The following is a 20,681-nucleotide window of genomic DNA, read 5'->3' as shown; positions in this document are numbered from 1 at the left end:
CAGGCCTCCCTTTCCAGATAAAGTAATAGAAACGCACGGAGGGGCCAGGCTGCACCCCAAGCGGGGTCCCCGTGCCCAGTGGTCCTCCCTCCTTCCTCCTCTCTCATACTGTTTCTTCCCAGCATTTGAACATTATTGAATGATTCCTGGGAAAGAGGGAGGGGCACATGGTGGAAAACCCATCCCAGCCATGAACTTCAAAGCCTTCACAGCTTCACCCTGACCTGGGGCAGGGAAGTCCCCAGGCGCCTCCTGGCCTGGAAGCCCCAGTTCTATGGATTCTGTGACACTCATCCTCCACAGACCCCACTGCTGGTGCCAGCAAATGCTCTGAAAGTACATTGATAAAGCCTGGGAGGCAGTGATACCCCACGGGGAGCCAGAGCCCAGGGCAACAAGGTTGATGGTCAAACAGAAGATGGGTGGAAGTTGCCATTCTGTAAACAGCCAGGCGCACTTGGAGTCTGGGGAGCGCCACCACATGGCAGGATGGCCTGTGAAAGAAAACGTGTCCCAGGGCCCCTTCCTTCTGCATTTCTGCCTCCTGCCTGTTCTCTGTTGGGGAGCTCCATACCTGCCTTTTGTGCCTCTTACACTCTCTCTCCAAGGCCTTTTCCTGGAATGATCTACGGCCCAGCTCTTGTGTCTTTAGTGTTAAATAGTCTCAGGAAAGTCTCGAATCCCTCTCTGATCTCCCCAAAGGCTACTCTAACCCAGCCTGGACACATTTCTTCTTCACATGCCTGTTGGGGGCAATACAGCGTGGAGGTTCAGAACTGGGGTCAGGCAGCAAACTACAGCCTTGGGGCCAAATTCAACCACAGCCTGTTTCTGTAAATCAAGTTTTTGGGGGACCCAGTCATGCCCATTATTATGTGTTATTATTTATCTTGTGGTGCTAGTGGTAAAGAACTCACCTGCCAATGCAGGAGACATAAGAGACTCGGGTTCAATCCCTCGATCCGAAAGATCCCCTGGAGGAGGGCACAACAACCCACTTTAGTACCTGGAGAATCCATGGACACGGAAGCCTGGCAGGCTGCAATCCATGGAGTTGCAAAGAGACAGACACGACTGAAGCAACTTAGCATGCATGCACGTATTTATTTAGGCAAGGCTGCTTTGAGCTACAATGAAACAGTGGAATACTGTAGCAGAGACCACAGGGCTGGCAAAGCCTTTAAATATTTACTCTTTACAGGAAACTGGCCCATCTCTGGTTTCCAGTAAGGCCCCTGGAGCCACGCTCCTGGGATTCAGATATAGGCTCTGGGGCCTCCTAGCTATGGGACACTGACCACATGGCTTACAGCCTTGTGCCTCGGTTTCCCCCTGGAGTAGCTGTGAGGACTAAAGGAACACAGGCCCCTGAAGCTGTTGGAGAGCACCCGCTCTTCATTAAGTGACTTGGTGTCCACTGTGATGGTGGTGGAGTGGGGGGCATGGGCAGTGTAGATGCGGCTCAGAAAGGACTTCCGTCCTGACCACCGCGAGTCCTGCAGGGCAACAAGGCTCAGGATCTTCATTATCAAGATAATGACACGATTCACTATGCTTGCAGGGAAGCTGCATCTTATCTGGGGGAGTGGAGGTTTCCAAAGCTAGGGCATCGGGAAATGCAAGCTCTGAATCACTGTTGACTGTCCCTCGGCTGGGAAGTAGATCCAGTGCATGGGGCTTGGTGGGCCTCTCCTGATTCTCAGGTGGGGGCTTGGTGGTTCAGTTGCTCAGTTGCTCAGTCATGTCTGACTCTCTTGCGGCCCCATGGACTGTAGTCCACCAGGCTCCTCTATCTATGGGATTTCCCAAGCAAGAATACTGGAGTGGGTTGCCAATTCCCTTCTCCAGGGGATCTTCCCAACCCAGGGATCGAACCTGTGCCTCCTGCATTGGCAGGTGATTCTTTACTACTGAGCCAGCAGGGAAACCCATAAGCCCATCAGAATCTCAGAGTGACATTTAAAGAGGCCCTGGCTCTCGGGTTTGTGCGCATGCCCAGCCTCACCAGTAGGAAGCATCCCCTTAGATATTGCTCCCTGGGTACCTGACTCGCCCCTCGCCCTCCGCTGGCCCCAGCCTTGTCCACCAATTCCAGCACAGCCAACGTTGGGAGTCAGAGCGCTGATCCAGTGACAGTTTCTTTCCTTGCCTAGCCGGGCAGCTTGCTCCTGGGTTCACGGTGGATGAAATATACCCTTGAGGGGGAGGTCTGGCCCCCTTATTTGGTGCCATGTAGGGTGAGTAGTGCAGCCCTGCTACACACTGGATGATTGCTAGGCTGACAAAGCTCCTGATACTCAGGGGCCAGGCAACAGTTATGCTTGGCCCAGATGTCAGGTGTGTGAGTGTATGTGTGGGAATCAGCGTAGGAGAAAGAGGGTGGGGCCAGGTCGTAGAGACCTTCACATGCCAGGTGTACCATCTGGGGTACAGGTCTGGTTGCGAAAGCAAGGGGACCCAAGTAACTCTGGCTTCAACAACGTGAAAGTTGGTGTCTCCAGCAAAGGTTAGTGGTGGTCCGTCACCTTGCTCCGGGAGGTGGCAGAGGAGGCCAGGCCTCTTTCGTCGCTTGAGCCTCCTCCACAGGCTGTCCCCTCCCCACCATGCTCAGCAGCTTGGCATCACCTCCTCACTCCAGCTGGCTGGAAAGGGGGTCAGGGCAAGGGTGGGCACAACCTCGAAGATACACACATTCCTCCTCACCCCCACGTCACTCAGGCCAGAACGCGCTCACCTGTTCCCCCACCCCTAGTCACAGGGAGTGCTGGGATCACCTGGAAATGCAATGCAAGAAAGGGAGGGGAAATGGACGTTCAGGGGACACGGGGCCAAGGGGTGGGTTTCCCAAAGAATGACTCAAGGGATGCTAGGAGGATGGGGTCCCACCACACAGCTTCCACGGCCTCAAAAGTTTGCGATCTGTTTCATGTGTATTTTATTGGATTGGCCAAACAGTTCATTCGAGTTTTTCTGTAAGATGTGATGGAAAGACCCGAATAAACTCTTTGGCCAACCCAGTATTTTTAGGATTGTCCCCAGTGTGTGTGGAGGAGGGTACAAGGGGGCTTATTAAAGGCCCTGGGAAGTCCTGATCCCAAACCCAGGCTTCCCTAAACTTATTTAGATCACAAAGCCCATTTGGTGAAGCTGAACACCTACTAAAATTCTACTGATATGTCCAAGCAAAAAATTACTGTCAAATTCTATTGCACACACTTTGGGCGTAAGAACCAGTAAAGACTTGACTAGGAGTGGTTCAGCCCATCCAGCCGGCCTGTCCAGGGTGACGCCCAGTCAGGTGCACCCTGACCCCGACCGTGACCGAGTCCCCACCACGCTCGCCCCTCAGAGGATTCAAGGAGTTCGTTTCACCATATCCGAAACGGCCTGGCCTTTTGTGCCTAGAAATCTGTGCAGATCAGAACGGAAGCTGGCCCGCGGCTCCACATCCAGCCTCCTCCGGACTATGCTGAAGACTCTGAGCCAAGTGGGGATGTGACTGTCAAGGTGAAGGATGCTTCTGGGGACCGTCCACAGGTAGGACCGGCTTCAGCTCGGGGCTAGAGCAGCTCTCAGGGGTGCTAACGGTTCTTATTTCCTTCCTTCCTTCGCAAGAGCCTGCCTTCCTTCCCTCTTGCTACACTTTAATGAGCATACAAACCTCGTGCTAGACACTCTGTTGGGAACCCACATCCAGAGATCAGCAAGGCTGGTGTCTGGCCTAAAAGAGGCACCGACATAGAATCCGTCTACTGAAAGAGGGAGGTGAGAGGTGGGGCAGGCATACGGGGACCAGGAGGGAGAGGATCTGGGAAGGCTTCCTGGAGGGAGTGGCATTTACCTGGTTCCTAAAAGCTGGAGGGGAGGGGAGGCAAGCCGAGCTGATAACCTGTCTGCACCTGTATACGTGCGTGCTAAGTCACTTCAGTCGTGTCCAATTCTTTGCAGTCCTATGCACTGTAGCCCGTCAGGCTCCTCTGTCCATGGGATTCTCCAGGCATGAATACTGGAGTGAGTTTCTATACCCTTCTCCAGGGGATCTTCCCAACCTAGGGATCAAACCCATGTCTCTTGCGTCTCCTGCATTGGCAGGCAGTTTCTTTACTCCTAGAGCCACCTGGGAAACCCTGTATGCATGCACCTGCTGTTAAATATTTTGAATATCCAACCCTCTGCCACCCCCACCGCCCAGGCCAGCAGAACCACACCCAGCGGCCCATGTGTAGCTGTAGCTCGGAGTCCCTGGCCATGCAGCAGCTGACAAGGTCGGCCCCCGAGGTGCTTCCCTTCCCTTCCTCCAACTGTCATTCCATTTCTGAAATCCTTGGAACTGTGGCAGTAAATCCCAGTCTCCCTTTCACCATGCATTTGTTGCGTACCCACTTTTGAGCATCAGGCTCAATCCTGGGCATCAGAGACACAGAAAAGAACAAAACTGACATGGCTCCTATTCTTAACCAACTTATGTTCCAGAGGGAGAGACAGACTATAAAGAATAAAATCAAAAACTCAGAAACCTTTCAAGACATGCAAAGTAAAAATTAAAAGTGAAATACAAAATTTTAAAAAAGAAGAAAGTCAAGAAATAAATAATGTGTTCTGGGTTGAAGGGGAACCCGAAAGGGGAGGTGGGACAGTGTGGGCAAGAGGGAACATTAGATGATAGAAAGGAAAAGGACGCTTCTCTCAGGTGTGACATTTCAGCTGAAACTTGATGGATCAAACAGAGGCAGCTGGGGAAAAGCATTCCAGGCCAAGGGAACAGCAGGCACAGGGGACCTGAGGCTGGGCTTGTTCAAGGCGCACGACGCAGGCATGATGTGAGCAAAGGGGAGTTAGGAGGTGATGAGGTCGGAGGAACAGGGCAGCCAACCAGACAGTGTGCACAGTGAGCAGGGTAGGGGTGGGGATGGAGGATGGGGTTTTATTTCAAGGGCATTGATTTTGCAATTAGGATGAGTGTGTAGATTATCGCCACGGTTATGTACAAGCTGAATTTTAGAGAGGAGGCAAAGTCAAGCTGCTGAGCCAGTCCTGCCCCATTTGCTGAGAATGAGATTGTTCGGCCGTGGGCCCAAGCTGCAGATTCCACAGCCTCCCCAGGACAGACTCTTCCTTCTGCCCGCCGCTTCTGTACCTGAAACCTGCTTCTCTAGAATTAAAATGACTCACAAAGGAGACAGGAATGTCACCCTGGAAACATTCCTCTGATCACCGTTGCGTGTTGGTCTTCCCTTCTTTGCTCGTCAAGGAAGGACAATTAAGGAGCAAGGGATCACTTTGTTTCACATTCCGGCTGCAGAAAATCTGAACGTTAATTGCAAATTTTTGTTCTTCCTGGATAAAAAAAAATGTTCTTTTTTATGGAAGGACCCAATGACCTTGTCTCTGTAAACAGTCCATAGAAATGGGATTTTTACAGCAGACAAAACTGTGGACTTTGTTGCCTTCAACACCCACCTCCCACACAACACACACAACACACACACACACACACACACTTGCTTTTGAATCAACCAAAAGGTTCCCTGCTCAGGAGTCTGTGCTGACAGCCTTCAGCTTCCCTTCACTGGGGAGGCTGGTTTGAAGCCAAGCTCAGTCTGTCACAGCCCCAGCCCCGCCCCGTCTCAGAATGCCTGCGTGGCCTTGAAGCATGTTAATCCCCTCTCCTGCTTTGGTCATTTGGTACCCCCCACCGCCACCCCTACCCCATTAAATGAACATATATTCCTTCCTTTGCAAGCTCCCAAGCTCCCTGGAACACCAGGCAGCCTGTCCCTCACAAGCTGTTAAGCTCCATTAGCATTCCTGGGTACGCCTGCTCTGGAGCAGCATCGCCCCACTCGCCCGCACTTAATTTTTTTCCACCGTGAGTGCTTGATTGTATTTCCTCCTTCCCTTTTTCTCCCCATCTTGAGGGGGCCCTCCGTGAGGCTTCACAGTCAATTTCCCCTTGGAGTTATTTTCCTCCTAAGTGAAAGAGTAAAATGGCCATGCCAGTTTTCAGCAAAGGCAGAAGCCTTAAGAGATGCTATCTGAACAGGGAAAGGGAGGGAAAAAAAAAAAAAAAACGCCTGGCTAAATATACTCAGTCCCCCTCACATTGTTTGCAAGCGCAGCCTGAAGTGGAGCAAAAGGAATTGCTGTCCGCGTGTGTACTTTTCATCTGACCTTCACTGTTGAAACACACCAGCCTTTTCGCCTTCCATCAGATCCTTAGTGAACTTCAATTTCTTGGTGCTCTGAGTTCACAGATGGGGCATGTGCAAGCATGTTCTGTTGGCCTCCACCCCCCTACCCCGTTGACTGTGCTTTTTAGAAAGATGTGAATTACTAGCTGACATTTAAGAATCAGGAGATTCCATGTCAATCTGCACTGAGGGCTTTTCTTGAAAAATGGAAAGATTTGGGAATCACATTCTTTAATGACAGCCATGTGTGGAGCTGGGGGGTAGCTCTTCCCTTAGACAAGACCGTGTTGCATATACCACGGTCCCCACCACATCCGAGGCACCATCTAGATCCTGGAGATAAAGCAGACAAGTATATAGTATGCCACTGGGCAGAGTAGGGCTTCCATAGTGGCTCAGACAATAAAGAATCTGCCTGCAATGCAGGAGACCTGGGTTCGATCACTGGGTTGGGAAGATCCCCTGGAGAAGGGAATGGCAACCCACTCCGGTATTCTTGCCTGGAAAATTCCAAGGACAGAGGAGCCTGGCGGGCTAGTCCATTGGGGTCACAAAGAGTCGGACATAGCTTAGCAACTAACACTTTTTAACACTAGGGCAGAGTGAGGAGCTGGAGAAAGTGGGCAGAGGTTGCCATGTTATGTGGGAGGAGGGGGCTTGCCCTTGATGAGGTGCTGTGTGACCTGGGGCCTCAAGGAAGCCAGCAAGTGAGCAGATGGAGCAGAGCTTCTGCACACAGTGGGCAGCAGGCACAGAGGCCCCAAGGAGGGAAGACAGCACAGAGGCTGGTGTGGCTGGAGCTGAGCAGGCTAGGGGGAGAGGAAGAGGGGGAGAGGCCAGAGGCAGAGCCGAGGCTCAGATGACACTGGACTTTGAGAGCTGTGCTCAAGACTGAGGGCTTCTACTGTGAGTCAGCGGAGGAGCCATTGTAGGGTTTTGAGCAGCTTAACAGCTCCAGGGGAAGGAGGGCACCTCTTTTTCTTTCCAGAGCGTTCTACTCAAGTGCCCAATCCTGGTCACGTTGGCTCTCTTTGGGGTATGTGTTGCAATAGTTAGTAAGTCTCCATCGAAATGCCTTTGGCTCCATTTAAGGACCAGGAATGAAAGTACATATTGTTTTCTATGATTAAGTTATCCTTTTCCCCCTGATAATGCATGATCAATAGTAAAAATTCAAAATGATACAAAGAAAAGTCCTCTCATAATCGCACTGCCCTGGAGACTACTACTGAGAATAGGTAGGTACATGACTATCCAGACTGAAAATTGCATATACACATTGTATTCCTTGAAAGTATACATCAATTATATCCAACATGAGATAGTTGATCTGAAATGTTCTGGTCCTGGCCTATTCCCAATGAGTGGGTGTTTTCTGCAATTAGTTATCTCATCAGTCCCTGAGAGCATGACAGGTAATGGGAAGAAGGTTTGCCCACTGTGGCAACTTCCAGAAAGCCTTCTTGAGTTTTTCTTTGCATCGTGTAGATCCTGGAGTGGCGTGAATTAGATATTAGCCCACAATTACAATTCAGGGGTTTGAAGTCTTTGTTCCTTGCTGACACCCAGAGACCCGTGCCAACCCGTGTGCCACCAGGAGGGCTGCCACATACAGACTCTGCTGTGGCCCATGGCATCTCACCCACCTGTCGGTGCCATGTAGATTAGGTGGCGGTTCCCCCACTGGTGGAGCATCCCCCAGTGACCCACCTGTCCCACTCTGTCCCCAGCAGGGCTCTTCAGTAAATCCCTTCAGTCACCCTCCATTAATTTCAATGGTGAGACTTAAGGAGGGATTTTTTTTTTTTTTTTTTTTAGGGCAGTTCTCTAGCTTGGGAACTTCTGCAGTTTCAGATTACCATATAAATAACCTCTAAGCAAGTGCCTTTTTTTTCCTTTCTTTTTTATTGTACTTTTCACATGAATGGGATTATACCATCCAGGCTCTGATAATCCCACAGTTTTTAGGTAACAACATACTGGGGCCATCTCACAATACCCGTATCACTCAGACATCTGAACCCAGTGGCTCTGGTTGTTGGTGGCCCCTAGTGTGAATCCTGGTCCACTTAGCAGCTGTGTCTTGAGGTGATATTGGTAAAGCAGGGGTGAGTTCCAACAGATGAAGAGTGAGAATGAATGAGGGGAGGCATGGAGACCAACAGAGGGGAAAGAGGACCCCGTTCATCTCCAGGGATGTACGTTGCTTTTACCACGCCCAGTTCTTTCTGCTTGTCCTTAGGATACCAAATCTCCCACCAGCACCACGCCCTGTGATTTTAATTTCTCCCTTCCGAACGCAAAAGGACGCCCTGACCCTCGAAGCAGTACGGACAGAGAAAGGATCCTCTTAACTATTCAGGATGCAATGGTAAGATGGACTTTCAGACCCTACCTGTCAGGGGTCAGGGTCTTCTCTGTACTAAAATAGCAGACCCCCATGGGAGAATCTCCATTTACACCTGGGAACACAGCACAGATCACAACAGGACTGGATGTGAAAAAAAAAAAAATCTCTGGTCCACCCAGCAGGTCTCAAACAACACATTAGAGACTTGACTTGATCCCATGCCTTTCTTGTCTTTTTTTTTAAATTGGACTATAACTGCTTTACAACGTTGCGTTAGCCTCTGCTGTACAGCACAGTGAATTGGCCATATGTATACATATATCCGCTCCCTCGGGAGCCTCCCTCCTCCCGCCGCCCCAGCCCTCTAAGTCATCACAGCACAGAGCTGAGCTCCCGCGACTGTATCTCTTACACGTGGCTGTGTGTATATATCGGTGCTGCTCTCTCAGCTCAGCCGCCGCCCCCCGCGCCTTCCCCCACTGTGTCCACAAGTCCGTTCTTACATCTGTGCCTCTCTTCCTGCCCTGCAAACAGGTTCATCTATACCATTTTTCGAGACTCCATATATATATATATATATATATGTGCAATAGCATACGCTATTTTGCTTTTCTCTTTCTGACTTACTTCACTCTCTGCGCTAGACTCCAGGTTCCTCCGCATCACTCGTTTTCTTGAGTGGTAGTAAAAGCTCTCATTAAATGAGCACTCACTCAGGGACCAGTACTGACTGGAGAACATATCATCCATCGCCGCTTTCATGAATGCTGCGAGTTCAGTGCTAGCTATTTTCATTCTCCTTTTGTAGTTCGAGGAAACAGACATGAGAAATGATGTCACTTGTCCAAGTCTCAGAGAAGCCCAGACTGGAAACCCTGACCCCAGGACTCCTTGTTCCATGAAATTAGCAATCACAGGCCAGGAATCGCATTACGTTGTTTTTGCTTCTGAAAGGGCCCAGGTCTCCCTAGGGGCAGGGTCTATTATGAATATTATTGATGTTTTGCCTGGGAGGAAGGTGTTGAGAGGTGGCCATCCATCAGTTATGTTTTAAACAATGATGGGGAAGACCTCTCCTCTGCCAAACATTTCCCCACTGAACGCAAGGCTGGGAACATTGATGAAAAATGTTTTTCAAAAGTGAAATCCAATGGGGTATACAACCAGACAAAGCCAAATTGAGGGACAGTCTATAAAACAACTGGCCTGGAGGCTTCAGAAATGTCAGTTGCGTTAACAAACAGAGCAAGGCTGTTCCAGGTTAAAGGGGGCTTAAGAGATATCACAGTTGTGTAATGTGAGATCTTGGGGGGAGGGGCAGGTGGTTTAAGGGTAGTTTGGGAAAATTAATGAAGTTTTAAAATTAACCATACTATATAGCACTGTAACCATAATAGAAAATAATATTGTGATGTTAAATTTTCTGAATTTGATAATTGTATTGTGGTAATGTAAGAGAAGGTCCTTGTTCTCAGGTCTCAGAGAACTGGTGAAGAATTGATGAATGTAGGTGCTGGGTATTTGGGTATTCATTGCACCCTTCTATTACACATTGCTGATAAATTTTTTGTGGGTTTTACATTTTTTCAAACTAAGTTTTTAAGAAGCTAGCTCATTAAGGAGGAGGTAAGCTGCTTCAATAGAGCTAAGCATCAGCAAAGAAAGAAATAGAAAAAAAGTGAAAAATTGAGACCTAGTTTTTTTTAAAAAAAACTTAGTATTGATGTCAGTTTCTAGATTGTGCTATCATTATATGAGATGTTACCATGGGGAAGACTGGATGAAGGGTACACAGGATGGCTTGGTATTGTCTGCAACTAGTTCAAAATAAAAAGTAAAAAGCTAGCTAAATAAAATAAGCACAAATGCCCAGGTTCCATCATCCAAAAGTTTTGATTCTGATCCTGTTTAGGCTCAAATAGACTCCTCTTGTGAGGCTCTCCACGTGATTATAATTTGCAGCAGTCTTTGAGAACCCACTCCTTGTGGCTCAGCTGGTAAAGAATCTGCCTGCAATGCAGGAGACCTGGGTTCTATCCCTGAGTTAGGAAGATGCTCTGGAGAAGGGAAAGGCTACCCACTCCAGTATTCTGGCCTGGAGAATTCCCTGGACTGTATAGTCCATGGGGTCGCAGAGAGTCGGACACGACTGAGTGACTTTCATTTTACTTCACTTTGAGAAACACCATTATAAGGAAAAGAGAGAGAGATAGCCGTGGACCCTAAAATTTGATAGGCACAGGAATCACTAAGCATATTTGTTTAAGATGCATGTATTAGGTCTGTTTTTTTAAGCTGAGAGACTTGTTTATGGGCGGTCACATGGTTTTTAACAGGCGAACTCCTGGGGATTCTGAATCAGAAGGTCTGAAGATCAGTTCAGTTCAGTTCAGTTACTCAGTCGTGTCCAACTCTTTGAGACCCCATGGATTGCAGCACGCCAGGCCTCCCTTTCCATCACCAATTCCTGGAGTTTACTCAAGCTCATGTCCATTGAGTCAGTGAAGCCATCCAACCATCTCATCCTCTGTCATCCCCTTCTCTTCCCACCTTCAATCCTTCCCAGCATCAGGGTCTTTTCCAATGAGTCAGTTCTTCGCATCAGGTGGTCAAAGTATTGGAGTTTCAGCTTCAGCATCAGTCCTTCCAGTGAATATTCAAGACTGATTTTAGAATATTCAGAATATTCAGGACCAAAGATTAGAGTTGACTTCAAATGGAAGGAAAGTTTTTGAGATCGTTTGAAGTTTGTGGCTTGGATTTGGGGACTCTAAAAGAAAGAAATGTTAGAACTGGAAGTTAAAATCTCCTCTGAAAGTGAAGTCGCTCAGTCGTGTTGGACTCTTTGCGACCCCATGGACTGTACCCTATCAGGCTCATCTGTCCATGGGATTTTCCAGGCGAGAGTGCTGGAGTGGATTGCCATTTCCTTCTCCAGGGGATCTTCCCGACCCAGGAATTGAACCCAGGTCTCCTGCATTGCAGGCAGATGCTTTACCATCTGAGCCACCAGGGAACATCATATGAAATTAAAATAACTGTCAAGAATAAAAATAAAACGACAACCACAAAATTCCATAGGTTCACAAAAGCCAGAAAAGGATGGGAGGGGCTCTGCCCTTGTCTTCAAACCACATCCTGCACTTCTGCGAACTCAGTCAGGAGAGGATGTCACTTAATAAATGAAAGATGCGAAAGCATAATAGCTCCTGGCAATATCTCCTGTGTTACAGATCAATTTCTATCCAGAATATCGACCATACATATTATGAAAAGACTAAATTATGTTTACTGTACATACTCTTTTTAAGAAGACAAGGAAGTCAATCTATTTTGGAAGTGTTTTAATATAAAATTATTTTATTTAGGTTTTTGACTAAATTATTTTATTTAGGTTATTTAAAGAGGTGAATTTTAGAGAGACAGAAAATTTGTTTTGTGTTATTAAGGAATTATTATATTGAGACAATGAATATGCACCATTCATATTTGGTTTTCTCACCTTGGTCACATTCAAAACATGTCACACGTTCAAAATATGTCTCAAGCTTGAGGAAAAGCAATTTATGAAACATAGGGGCTTGTAAGAGAGGATTTGTTGTTGTTGTTGTTCAGTTCAGTTCAGTACTCTCAGTACTCTCAGTACGCTCAGTACTCTTCGACTCTTTTCGACTCCACGGACTGCAGCACGCCTGGCATCCCTGTCCATCACCAACTCCCAGAGCTTGCTCAAGCTCATGTCCATTGAGTCATTGATGCCATTCAACCATCTCATCCTCTGTCATCCCTTTCTCCTCCTGCCTTCCATCTTTCCCAGCATCAGGGTCTTTTCCAATGAGTCAGCTCTTCGCATTGAAAGGTTGTTGTTGAATCACGACGCCGGGATTCTTGGCCCTCGGTGGAGAAGAATTCAGTCCGGGGCCAGAGACGAGGCTTGATCGCTCAGAGCTTTTGTGTAATAAAGTTTTATTAAAGTATAAAGGAGATAGAGAAAGCTTCTGACATAGGCATCAGAAGGGGGCAGAAAGAGTCCCCGCTTGTTAGTGTTAGCAATGAGTTTATATCCTCTCCAATGAATCCAAAGAATGTCTGGAGGTTGTAAAGACCTCACCAGACCTACTCCCATAATTTACATTTTAAGATAACAGAATTAGCCAGAAGGTTTAATCCAGAGACTGTCCTCAGGCATAATACATTGTGGTTCTATAATCCTAAGGGATGTAGAGAAGGAAAAAAAAGTTTGTCCTTTCTTCCTCCTTGAGAATTCCAGACCCCTCTCTCCTTGGGGACCCCTAGACTTCCTATCAGCCTGCCTAGGAAATGACTCTCTGAGCATGAGGTGGCCAAAATACTGGAGTTTCATCTTCAACATCAGTCCTTCCAATGAACACCCAGGACTGATCTCCTTTAGGATGGACTGGTTGGATCTCCTTGCAGTCCAAGGGACTCCCAAGAGTCTTCTCCAACACCACAGTTCAAAAGCATCGGTTCTTCAGCACTCAGCTTACTTTATGGTCCAGCTCTCATATCCATACGTGACTACTGGAAAAGCCATAACTTTGACTAGACGGACCTTTGTTGGCAAAGTAATAGCTCTGCTTTTTAATATGCTGTCTAGGTTTGTTATAGCTTTTCTTCCAAGGAGCAAGCGTCTTTTAATTTCATGGCTGCAGTTACCATCTGCAGTAATTTTGGAGCCCAAGTAAATAAAGTCTGTCACTGTTTCCATTGTTCCCCGTCTATTTGCCATGAAGTGATGGGACCGGATGCCATGATTTTAGTTTTTTGAATGTTGAGTTTTAAGCCAGGTTTTTCACTCTCCTCTTTCACTTTCATCAAGAGGCTCTTCAGTTCCTCTTTGATTTCTGCATAAGGGTGGTATCATCTGCATATCTGAGGTTATTGATATTTTAATCAGTTATGACTTGGAAAAAACCTGTGCTCAAATTCAAGATAAGGGTAGATGCGTGGGTGCTCAGCCACTAAACTGTGTCAGATTCGTTGTGACCCCTGTAGCCTGCCAGGCTCCTCTGTCCATGGAATCTTTTAGGTTCTGATGGGATGGATGAAACTGGAGCCGATTATACAGAGTGAAGTAAGCCAGAAAGAAAAACACCAATACAGTATACTAACACATATATATGGAATTTAGAAAGATGGCAATGACGACCCTGTATGCAAGACAGGAAAAAAGACACAGCTGTGTATAACGGACTTTTGGACTCAGAGGGAGAGGGAGAGGGTGGGATGATTTGGGAGAATGGCATTCTATCATGTATACTATCATGTAAGAATTGAATCGCCAGTCTATGTCTGACGCAGGATACAGCATGCTTGGGGCTGGTGCATGGGGATGACCCACAGAGATATTATGGGGAGGGAGGTGGGAGTGGGGTTCATGTTTGGGAACACATGTAAGAATTAAAGATTTTAAAATTAAAAAAAAATAAAAATAAAAAATATAAATAAATAAATAAATAAATAAATAAATAAAAAAGAATACTGGAATGGGTTGCCCTTTCCTTCTCTGGTAGATCTTCCTGGCCCAAGGATCAAACCCACATCTCCTGCATTGGCATGAGAGTTCTTTACTGCTGAGCCACTAGGGAAGCCCAGGAAGGGTAGATAGGTATCGACGAATGGAAAATGTATCCAAAGGGAAGGGCTTGGACACGTGACCTCAATAGCCAGCTTCAACACGCAAGCATGTTTCATTGGCTGGCCTGGTGTTGTACTGTAATCATCATCGTTGCTGTTTTATTTTGAATTAGAAAACTTTTATTCTGAGCCTGAACCCTTCAGTTTGCCCTGGTCTTCACCACTCCATATTGTCTAATACCAAGGCTCCCATTACTATTTCACCCAACAGTACATTTTCTGAAGATGTGGGAGTTTGTGGCTCCTGTTTTAGGAAGGAGAAAGAGCAAGATTAGACTCAGCAAGTCTGGAGAGGGTAGTTTGGGCTTTTCTATAAACTCTGGAGGGCCTTGGCTACCTCACACTGTTTTGGAGCCCCATTTCCTCCCCTGTGACAAAAAGGAGTAGATTAGGTATTTCCTGGGCCTGTCAGCTCTGAAATCATAAATCCCAGGGGGAGTTTATAGATGTTCCCATATGCCAAAATCCAGAGGATTTTGCAGAGGATACATAATAGTGCATGGAGCCCCCCTCTCGTCTCAGGACTATTTCTGGAGGCTGTTTGCGAGTTACATATTTAGGGCTTGCAACACCCTCCCCCCACCCCAGATCTAAGTTTCAGTTTGGCAGAGACCTGTGCTGTCTCATTGCCTGCTGTGTCTCTGGTCCCTAGAAGAGTGCCTGGCCTAGAGTTAGTTTGCAAATCTTTGTAAAGCAAGTGAATTGAGTAATTGATTGATTGAATCAATGAGCGAGCGTGGCAGAGATGTTGATTAGGCCCCCTGGCCAGCCTACACATAGCTGAGTTCAGTCATCACACTGCTAAGTTGTAATTATGGTGACAGTATTTTCCAAACTATGAATCAGGACCCATAATCTGACAAAAGAATTTTTGTGCTGCTTGGGGTAGAAGAGTCATTTTGGGAGATGTAGCTTGGATTCTGAAATATTGGGATTTCTGGCAGATGGTGCTAATTAAAATGAATATTTTAAGTGACATGAGTGACTCTTTGGCAGGGGTTGGGGGGAAGAAGGACAGCACTTGGCTTGGGTGTCAGGGCATGGCAGGGCATAGTGGGGACAGAGGGAATGGTCTCTACATAGCTTGGCCGACTTGTCATTATATGGAAATAGGGTCCCAGTGATACCAGCCTTTCTAGTTATAAGAGAAGTCAAGTGTCTGGGCTTGTTTGTGTTGTGATTTTCTCCCAAATTTTTATGTTGGTAACTAATTCACAAGGGCTTCAGTGATGAAACCTGATGGCTCAGTGGTAAAGAGTCCACCTGCAATGCAGGAGGCACAGGTTCAATCCCTGGCTTGGGACGATCCCCTGGAGAAGGGAATGCCTGCCCATGCCAGTATTCTTGCCTGGGAAATCTCATGGACAGAGGAGTCTGGTGGGCTCTAGTCCATGGTGTCACAAGATAATTAGACACGACTTAGCTACTCAACAACAACAGCAAAACTGATTTACGATGTTCTGTGGACCAAGCAAAATGTGCCTGCCAGTCAGATTTGGTTTACAGACCACCAGCTTGTAACTTTTGATTTAGACAATGAAAGTTTTGTTCCCTCCTGAGTTTTTTGTCCTTTCCAGTGGTACTTGAGTTAGCCCCTCTGGTACCTAGAACCATCACGGGCACGGTGTCCTGAATGAATGTACCCAGAGATACCTAGCTGGATAGCTCAGACCAAAGGACCACCTGGCTGATGGCATTAGACTGGTTCCTGAGAAGGTAGGTCAGACAGCACAAAACCAGCTGAGCAGAAATAATTCAGCGATGAGCATGAATGATTCATGTGGAGTGATGCTGAACGAGCACAAATATCCATGAAATGCGGGTCCAGATCTGAGAGACATAGTAATCCTTTCACCCAGTAGAGCATTCCTGTAAGTGAAGATACTCAATGGTATTTGACTTCCTAAAGCATCCTTTTCAATCTTCATAAAAATGTAAAATGATCTCTGAATCAATACTGGAATAAATAATCTTTTTTATTTCTTGTATTTATAGCCTACTTAGGTATTTTCATATTATTTTGTGTCATTTTATATAACATCTAATATACGAGTCATTTCCCATTAGAAAAGAAGTTAAGAAGTAAACTGAATAAAATAGGAAAAGCTCTCTCTACCCAGACAAACCAGGCCCAGCTTTCAGTTCTACTGAGCATGCATTCTTCCTTTATTTTGTCATTCATTCATTTATTGTTTTCTATTTCAGTTCATTTCTACTTTTATCTTGATTCCTTCCTTAAACTTTTTAGTTTATTGCTTTGATTTTCCACCATCCCCGTCCCACACCTGGCCTCTTACTTTAAATGCTTAATTCACTTATTTTCAGACTTATATTCTAATACAGCGATTTTAAGGCTACATATTTTCCTCTGAATACTGCTTTTCCCTTATCTCATAAATTTTTTTTTATGTGTATAAGTGTTTTCATTGTTGTTCACTCCAATTGGTTTGTGATTTTAGAGTTTTTTTTCCTGTTTATTTAGAAGAGTTTTACAAACATTCTAAATAGAGAATTTTTGTCTTTCTGGGTTAGCTTCTAATTTTGCTGCAGCCTGATTAGAGATCGGTCTGTTTGATTTCTGTTGTTTTGGAAGTTTTGGAGACTTTGTGGGTTTACCAAACCATTTTTTTTGTGAATGTCCTATGGTATTTCAAAAGAATAATCATTCTCTTTCTGGTATAAAGTTTTCATGATTAAAGCAAGCTATTAATTGTGCTATTTAACCAGGCAATTACGCAGGTCCCAGTATAGTCCCAGATCACTTTTTATCAGGATCACTAGCTTCTTATTTAAAATAAATTTAAACTAAAAGACTTTAAATCTAAAAAGAAAATAAATTCTCATATTCCATTAAAAGATATAGAACTGAGTTGAGAAGGGAGCAAGGTGCTCAGTATCTGTATTTTTAATAGGACTCCCAGAAAATTCTTATGCTCAGTAGCAAACCACTGCAATAGAGTGTTACTCAATTTTTGTCTGTTTAATCTGGGGGATTTCTGTCAATTTTCTGTTATATTTTTCTGTTTTGCTTTATATATTTCAAATCTCTGTCATCATGTGCTTATAGAGTCAAGGTGTTTTCTAACAGGTTGTTCCTTTTAGCCCATATGAATATATCAGTATTGTTATCTTTGTCCTAGAATAAAGTGACGAGCTCTAATTTCAGGGTCCATACTGTGTATTTTTAAATCACATTTCTGTACATCAATTTTCACAGAACTATGGCTAGAAAAATTTGAGTTATACCCAAGTGTCGATTACCAGTGCAATGTTTTTGCTTTTCTGCTACTTTCTTACACCCCCCCAGCCAACCTTGGATTTACTTTCACTGATTTTCATTCAAAGATAAATTGATGTATGAAGCCCTTCCCCTAGAGTTCAGTCTCAAATGTCCACTATTACAGAGGAAAAAGCCATCCTGAGTCCTTATCTGGACTAGGTGGGTCTTCTCAGTCTAAAGGCTTGTCTTTTTCTTTAGCAGGAAAATGCCCATTAATTATTATTGTTGTTGTTACTGTTACTGTTTTCCTTGTTTCTGTTCTATCCTCTGGAGCTTCTCTTGGACAAATGTTGGCTCAGATCTGCAGGTCTCCTAAGTTTTCTTTCGTATTTTTGTCTTTTATACTGAGTTCTTATGAGATGGTTTGGCTTGAATTTGTAGCACACTAAATAGCTTTTCCTGCTATTTATCTTTTTTAAAATGTTAAGGATAAAATTAAAACTTAAAATCTCTGTGTGTGTCACATCCGTCATGTCCAACTCTTTGTGACGCTATGGACTGTAACCCGCCAGGCTCCTCTGTCCATGGGGATTCTCCAGGCAAGAATACTGGAGTGGCTTGCCATGCCTTCCTCCAGGAGATATTTTCCACCTAGGAATCAAACTCGCCTCTCTTCCATCTCCTGCATTGGCAGGCAAGTTCTTTGCCACTAGTGCCACCTCGGAAGCCCAAGATCTCTAGTTGTTTCTTTTTCGTGGACGAAATGTCCTCTTAAATCTCTCCAGGGATATTAATTTTCAGTATTCTAAAGTCTTCCTCTATTCCTTTTTTAAAAATTAATTTACTTTTGGCTGCACTGGGTCTCTGTTGGTTTCTCTAGTTTCGGCAAGTGGGAGCTACTTTCTGTTTTGGTGGTCAGACTTCTCATTGCGGTGGCTTCTCTTGTTGCGGAGCATGGGCTCTAGGGCATAGCTGCTAAGCCGCACGTGAAATCTTCCCAGATCTGGGAAGGAACCCACGTCCCCTGCATTGGCAGGCGGGTTCTTATCCACTGCACCACTAGGAAAGTCCTTTCGTCTACTTACTCTATTAACTTTCTTTCATTGGATATTTGTTCTTTTGGTCAGTTTTATCTTGTGCCAATCTTCAGGATTTGGATAAATGTTTGGTCATTCCTGCTTGCCTGCTCATCTTTGTATCTGAGAATCCTTCTTCTTCTGCCTGTTCTATTCGGTGTAACCTGACCCTGATGTTGGCTGGGGCACAACACACTCCTGGAAGCTGTGTGCCTGAACTCCCAGGAATGGGAGCTCCTAGTCTCCCTTGGGGACAATGACCTCCTGGGGCATTGCCCTGCCTTCCTGCCCCAGTGCCTGCATTCAGGCCTCAGCCTGCAGGTGAACATCTCTCAACTTAATACAGCTGGGGAGAGGCCACTAGCCCTAAGAACAAGCCCCCGTGAATGCTCCAGGACTTCCTCTCACTCCACCTTGACTCTGGACTCGCGTTGTGTGTACACGCACACACACACACACACACACACACACACACACACACACACACAGTTCCTTCTATGGAAAATTTTACTGCCCTTTTTTTAGTCTGTTGTTTCCTCTGCTTTTACCGCTCCCTAAGTGGAATCTCTGCTTTCTTGCCTTTCAGGAATTCCTCAGAATTTCTAGCAGCATTCTGGCTTGTTTGGTCTCTATCCCGCCATCCCTATACAATGTCCTTCTCATGATCTTTCAGCCACCTCCCCGCCCAACCCCTGCTGGGCAGGCTCAGGTGAGGCATCCACAGCGCACTGATGCCATAGGGCTGGCCCAGGGCATCACAGCCAGGAAATGGTACCCGTCTGCTTCCTGAGTCTGTGCTCTTTCTTTTACATCACTCCACACCCACAGACGAGGATGGCTTTCCCCTTCATGATAGTGGACATTTGAGACTGGAACACTGGGGGAAGGGCTTCAAACATCAGTTTATCTGACTGGCGGGGGTGGTGTAAGAAAGTAGCAGAAGAGCAAAAACATTGCACCGGTAACTGACACTTGGGTATAAAACTCAAGTTTTTCTAACCATAGTTCTGTAAAAATTGATGTAAGGAAATGTGATGTACAAATCCACAGTAGGGACCCTGAAATTAGAGCTCGTCACTTAATTCTGGTAAGTTTGTGGTCTAGATGCCACCAGGCTTGAGGTGTAGATTGGTAAGCCTCAGATGTGGGTTCCTGACACTTGTTATGCTTGTAATTTCTTATGGAATAGCCGTCTTTGTTGCCAGATTATAAATTTCATGAGAGCAAGGATACTGTCTTATTCATCACTCTGTCCCTAGCACTTAGCAATCAGACCTGCTTATGGGGACACATATATTCAACAAGAAATGAATGAAGGGAAGGACAAATTAGCTAATTAACCCCTTCCTGCGGGTAAAAGTCATTTCTGGGAAGGTTAATATCTGTAAAACGGTTCCCATCAAACAGTAGGAGTTACTGGAAACTATCGCAACTAACAGTGTATGTGAATTCCATTTTTATAAAATTGCCGATGAAATAAGAGATGAGGGGTTCAGTGTGCATCTGTGACCTCTTCCCCAGAGACTGCTGCTTCCTCTTGAGGACTCTCTTAAAGTATCCAGTGTGGCTTCATGGTCTTAACATCTGATCTTCTTGTCGGCAGTGTCAATAGGGTCTGAGAAAGAAAAGAGAATATGCTGTCATCTCAATGTTAAATTTTCTGTAAAATCTAGACCTCTGTTACAGCAATCATGAAACACTAATTCATAGCTATTATCTCATTGCATCACTTCCACAACCTTGTCAGATTGTCAGGGCAGTTTTTCTCACATGAGAGCTGGGGGCTCGAGACGTGCTTGGGGGCTTAGGGTGACTGGAGTCGGGCCCGGAACCCACGCCCAGAACTTACTGAGCTGTTCTCCTTTCTAACTGTGATTACGGATTTAATGCTTCATCCACTAACACCAAACACACACTTTAACACATCTAGTGGCCTCACGGCAGCTTTATATCAAAAGCTCTTACAGGCAGATGTGATAAATTTCATGTAAACCAATGGACAATCACAGAGAACCTGACTTTCATCTCACTCTCGAGACCACTGGCTTCCAAGGCACTGGTGCCAGGCAGGGAATAAATGTGGGCACGGGATGAAAAACCTGGGCTTTTGAGACAGACAATCTTTAATCCAAACCTCTGGCCCTGCCCTTTCTAGCCTCATGACCTTGGACTGCTACGTAAGTGAA

The 20,681-nt window shown here is 45.8% G+C and overlaps 1 protein-coding gene across 1 annotated transcript in view; it reads left to right on the top strand.

The window, feature by feature from the left end:
• KATNIP (katanin interacting protein) overlaps positions 1-20,681 on the top strand; it is a 171,414-nt gene that overhangs the window by 21,168 nt on the left and 129,565 nt on the right. The window contains exon 5 of the mRNA XM_068968387.1: positions 3,406-3,537. Within this exon, the coding sequence (XP_068824488.1) occupies positions 3,406-3,537 (132 nt within the window). The remainder of the gene's footprint in view (positions 1-3,405; positions 3,538-20,681) is intronic.

The sequence above is a fragment of the Capricornis sumatraensis genome, chromosome 3 (assembly GCF_032405125.1).
Source record: "Capricornis sumatraensis isolate serow.1 chromosome 3, serow.2, whole genome shotgun sequence".
In the NCBI taxonomy this organism is placed as follows: domain Eukaryota; kingdom Metazoa; phylum Chordata; class Mammalia; order Artiodactyla; family Bovidae; genus Capricornis; species Capricornis sumatraensis.
The sequence above is the reverse complement of the archived record's forward strand: the minus strand, read 5'-3'. Positions and strand labels throughout refer to the sequence as shown.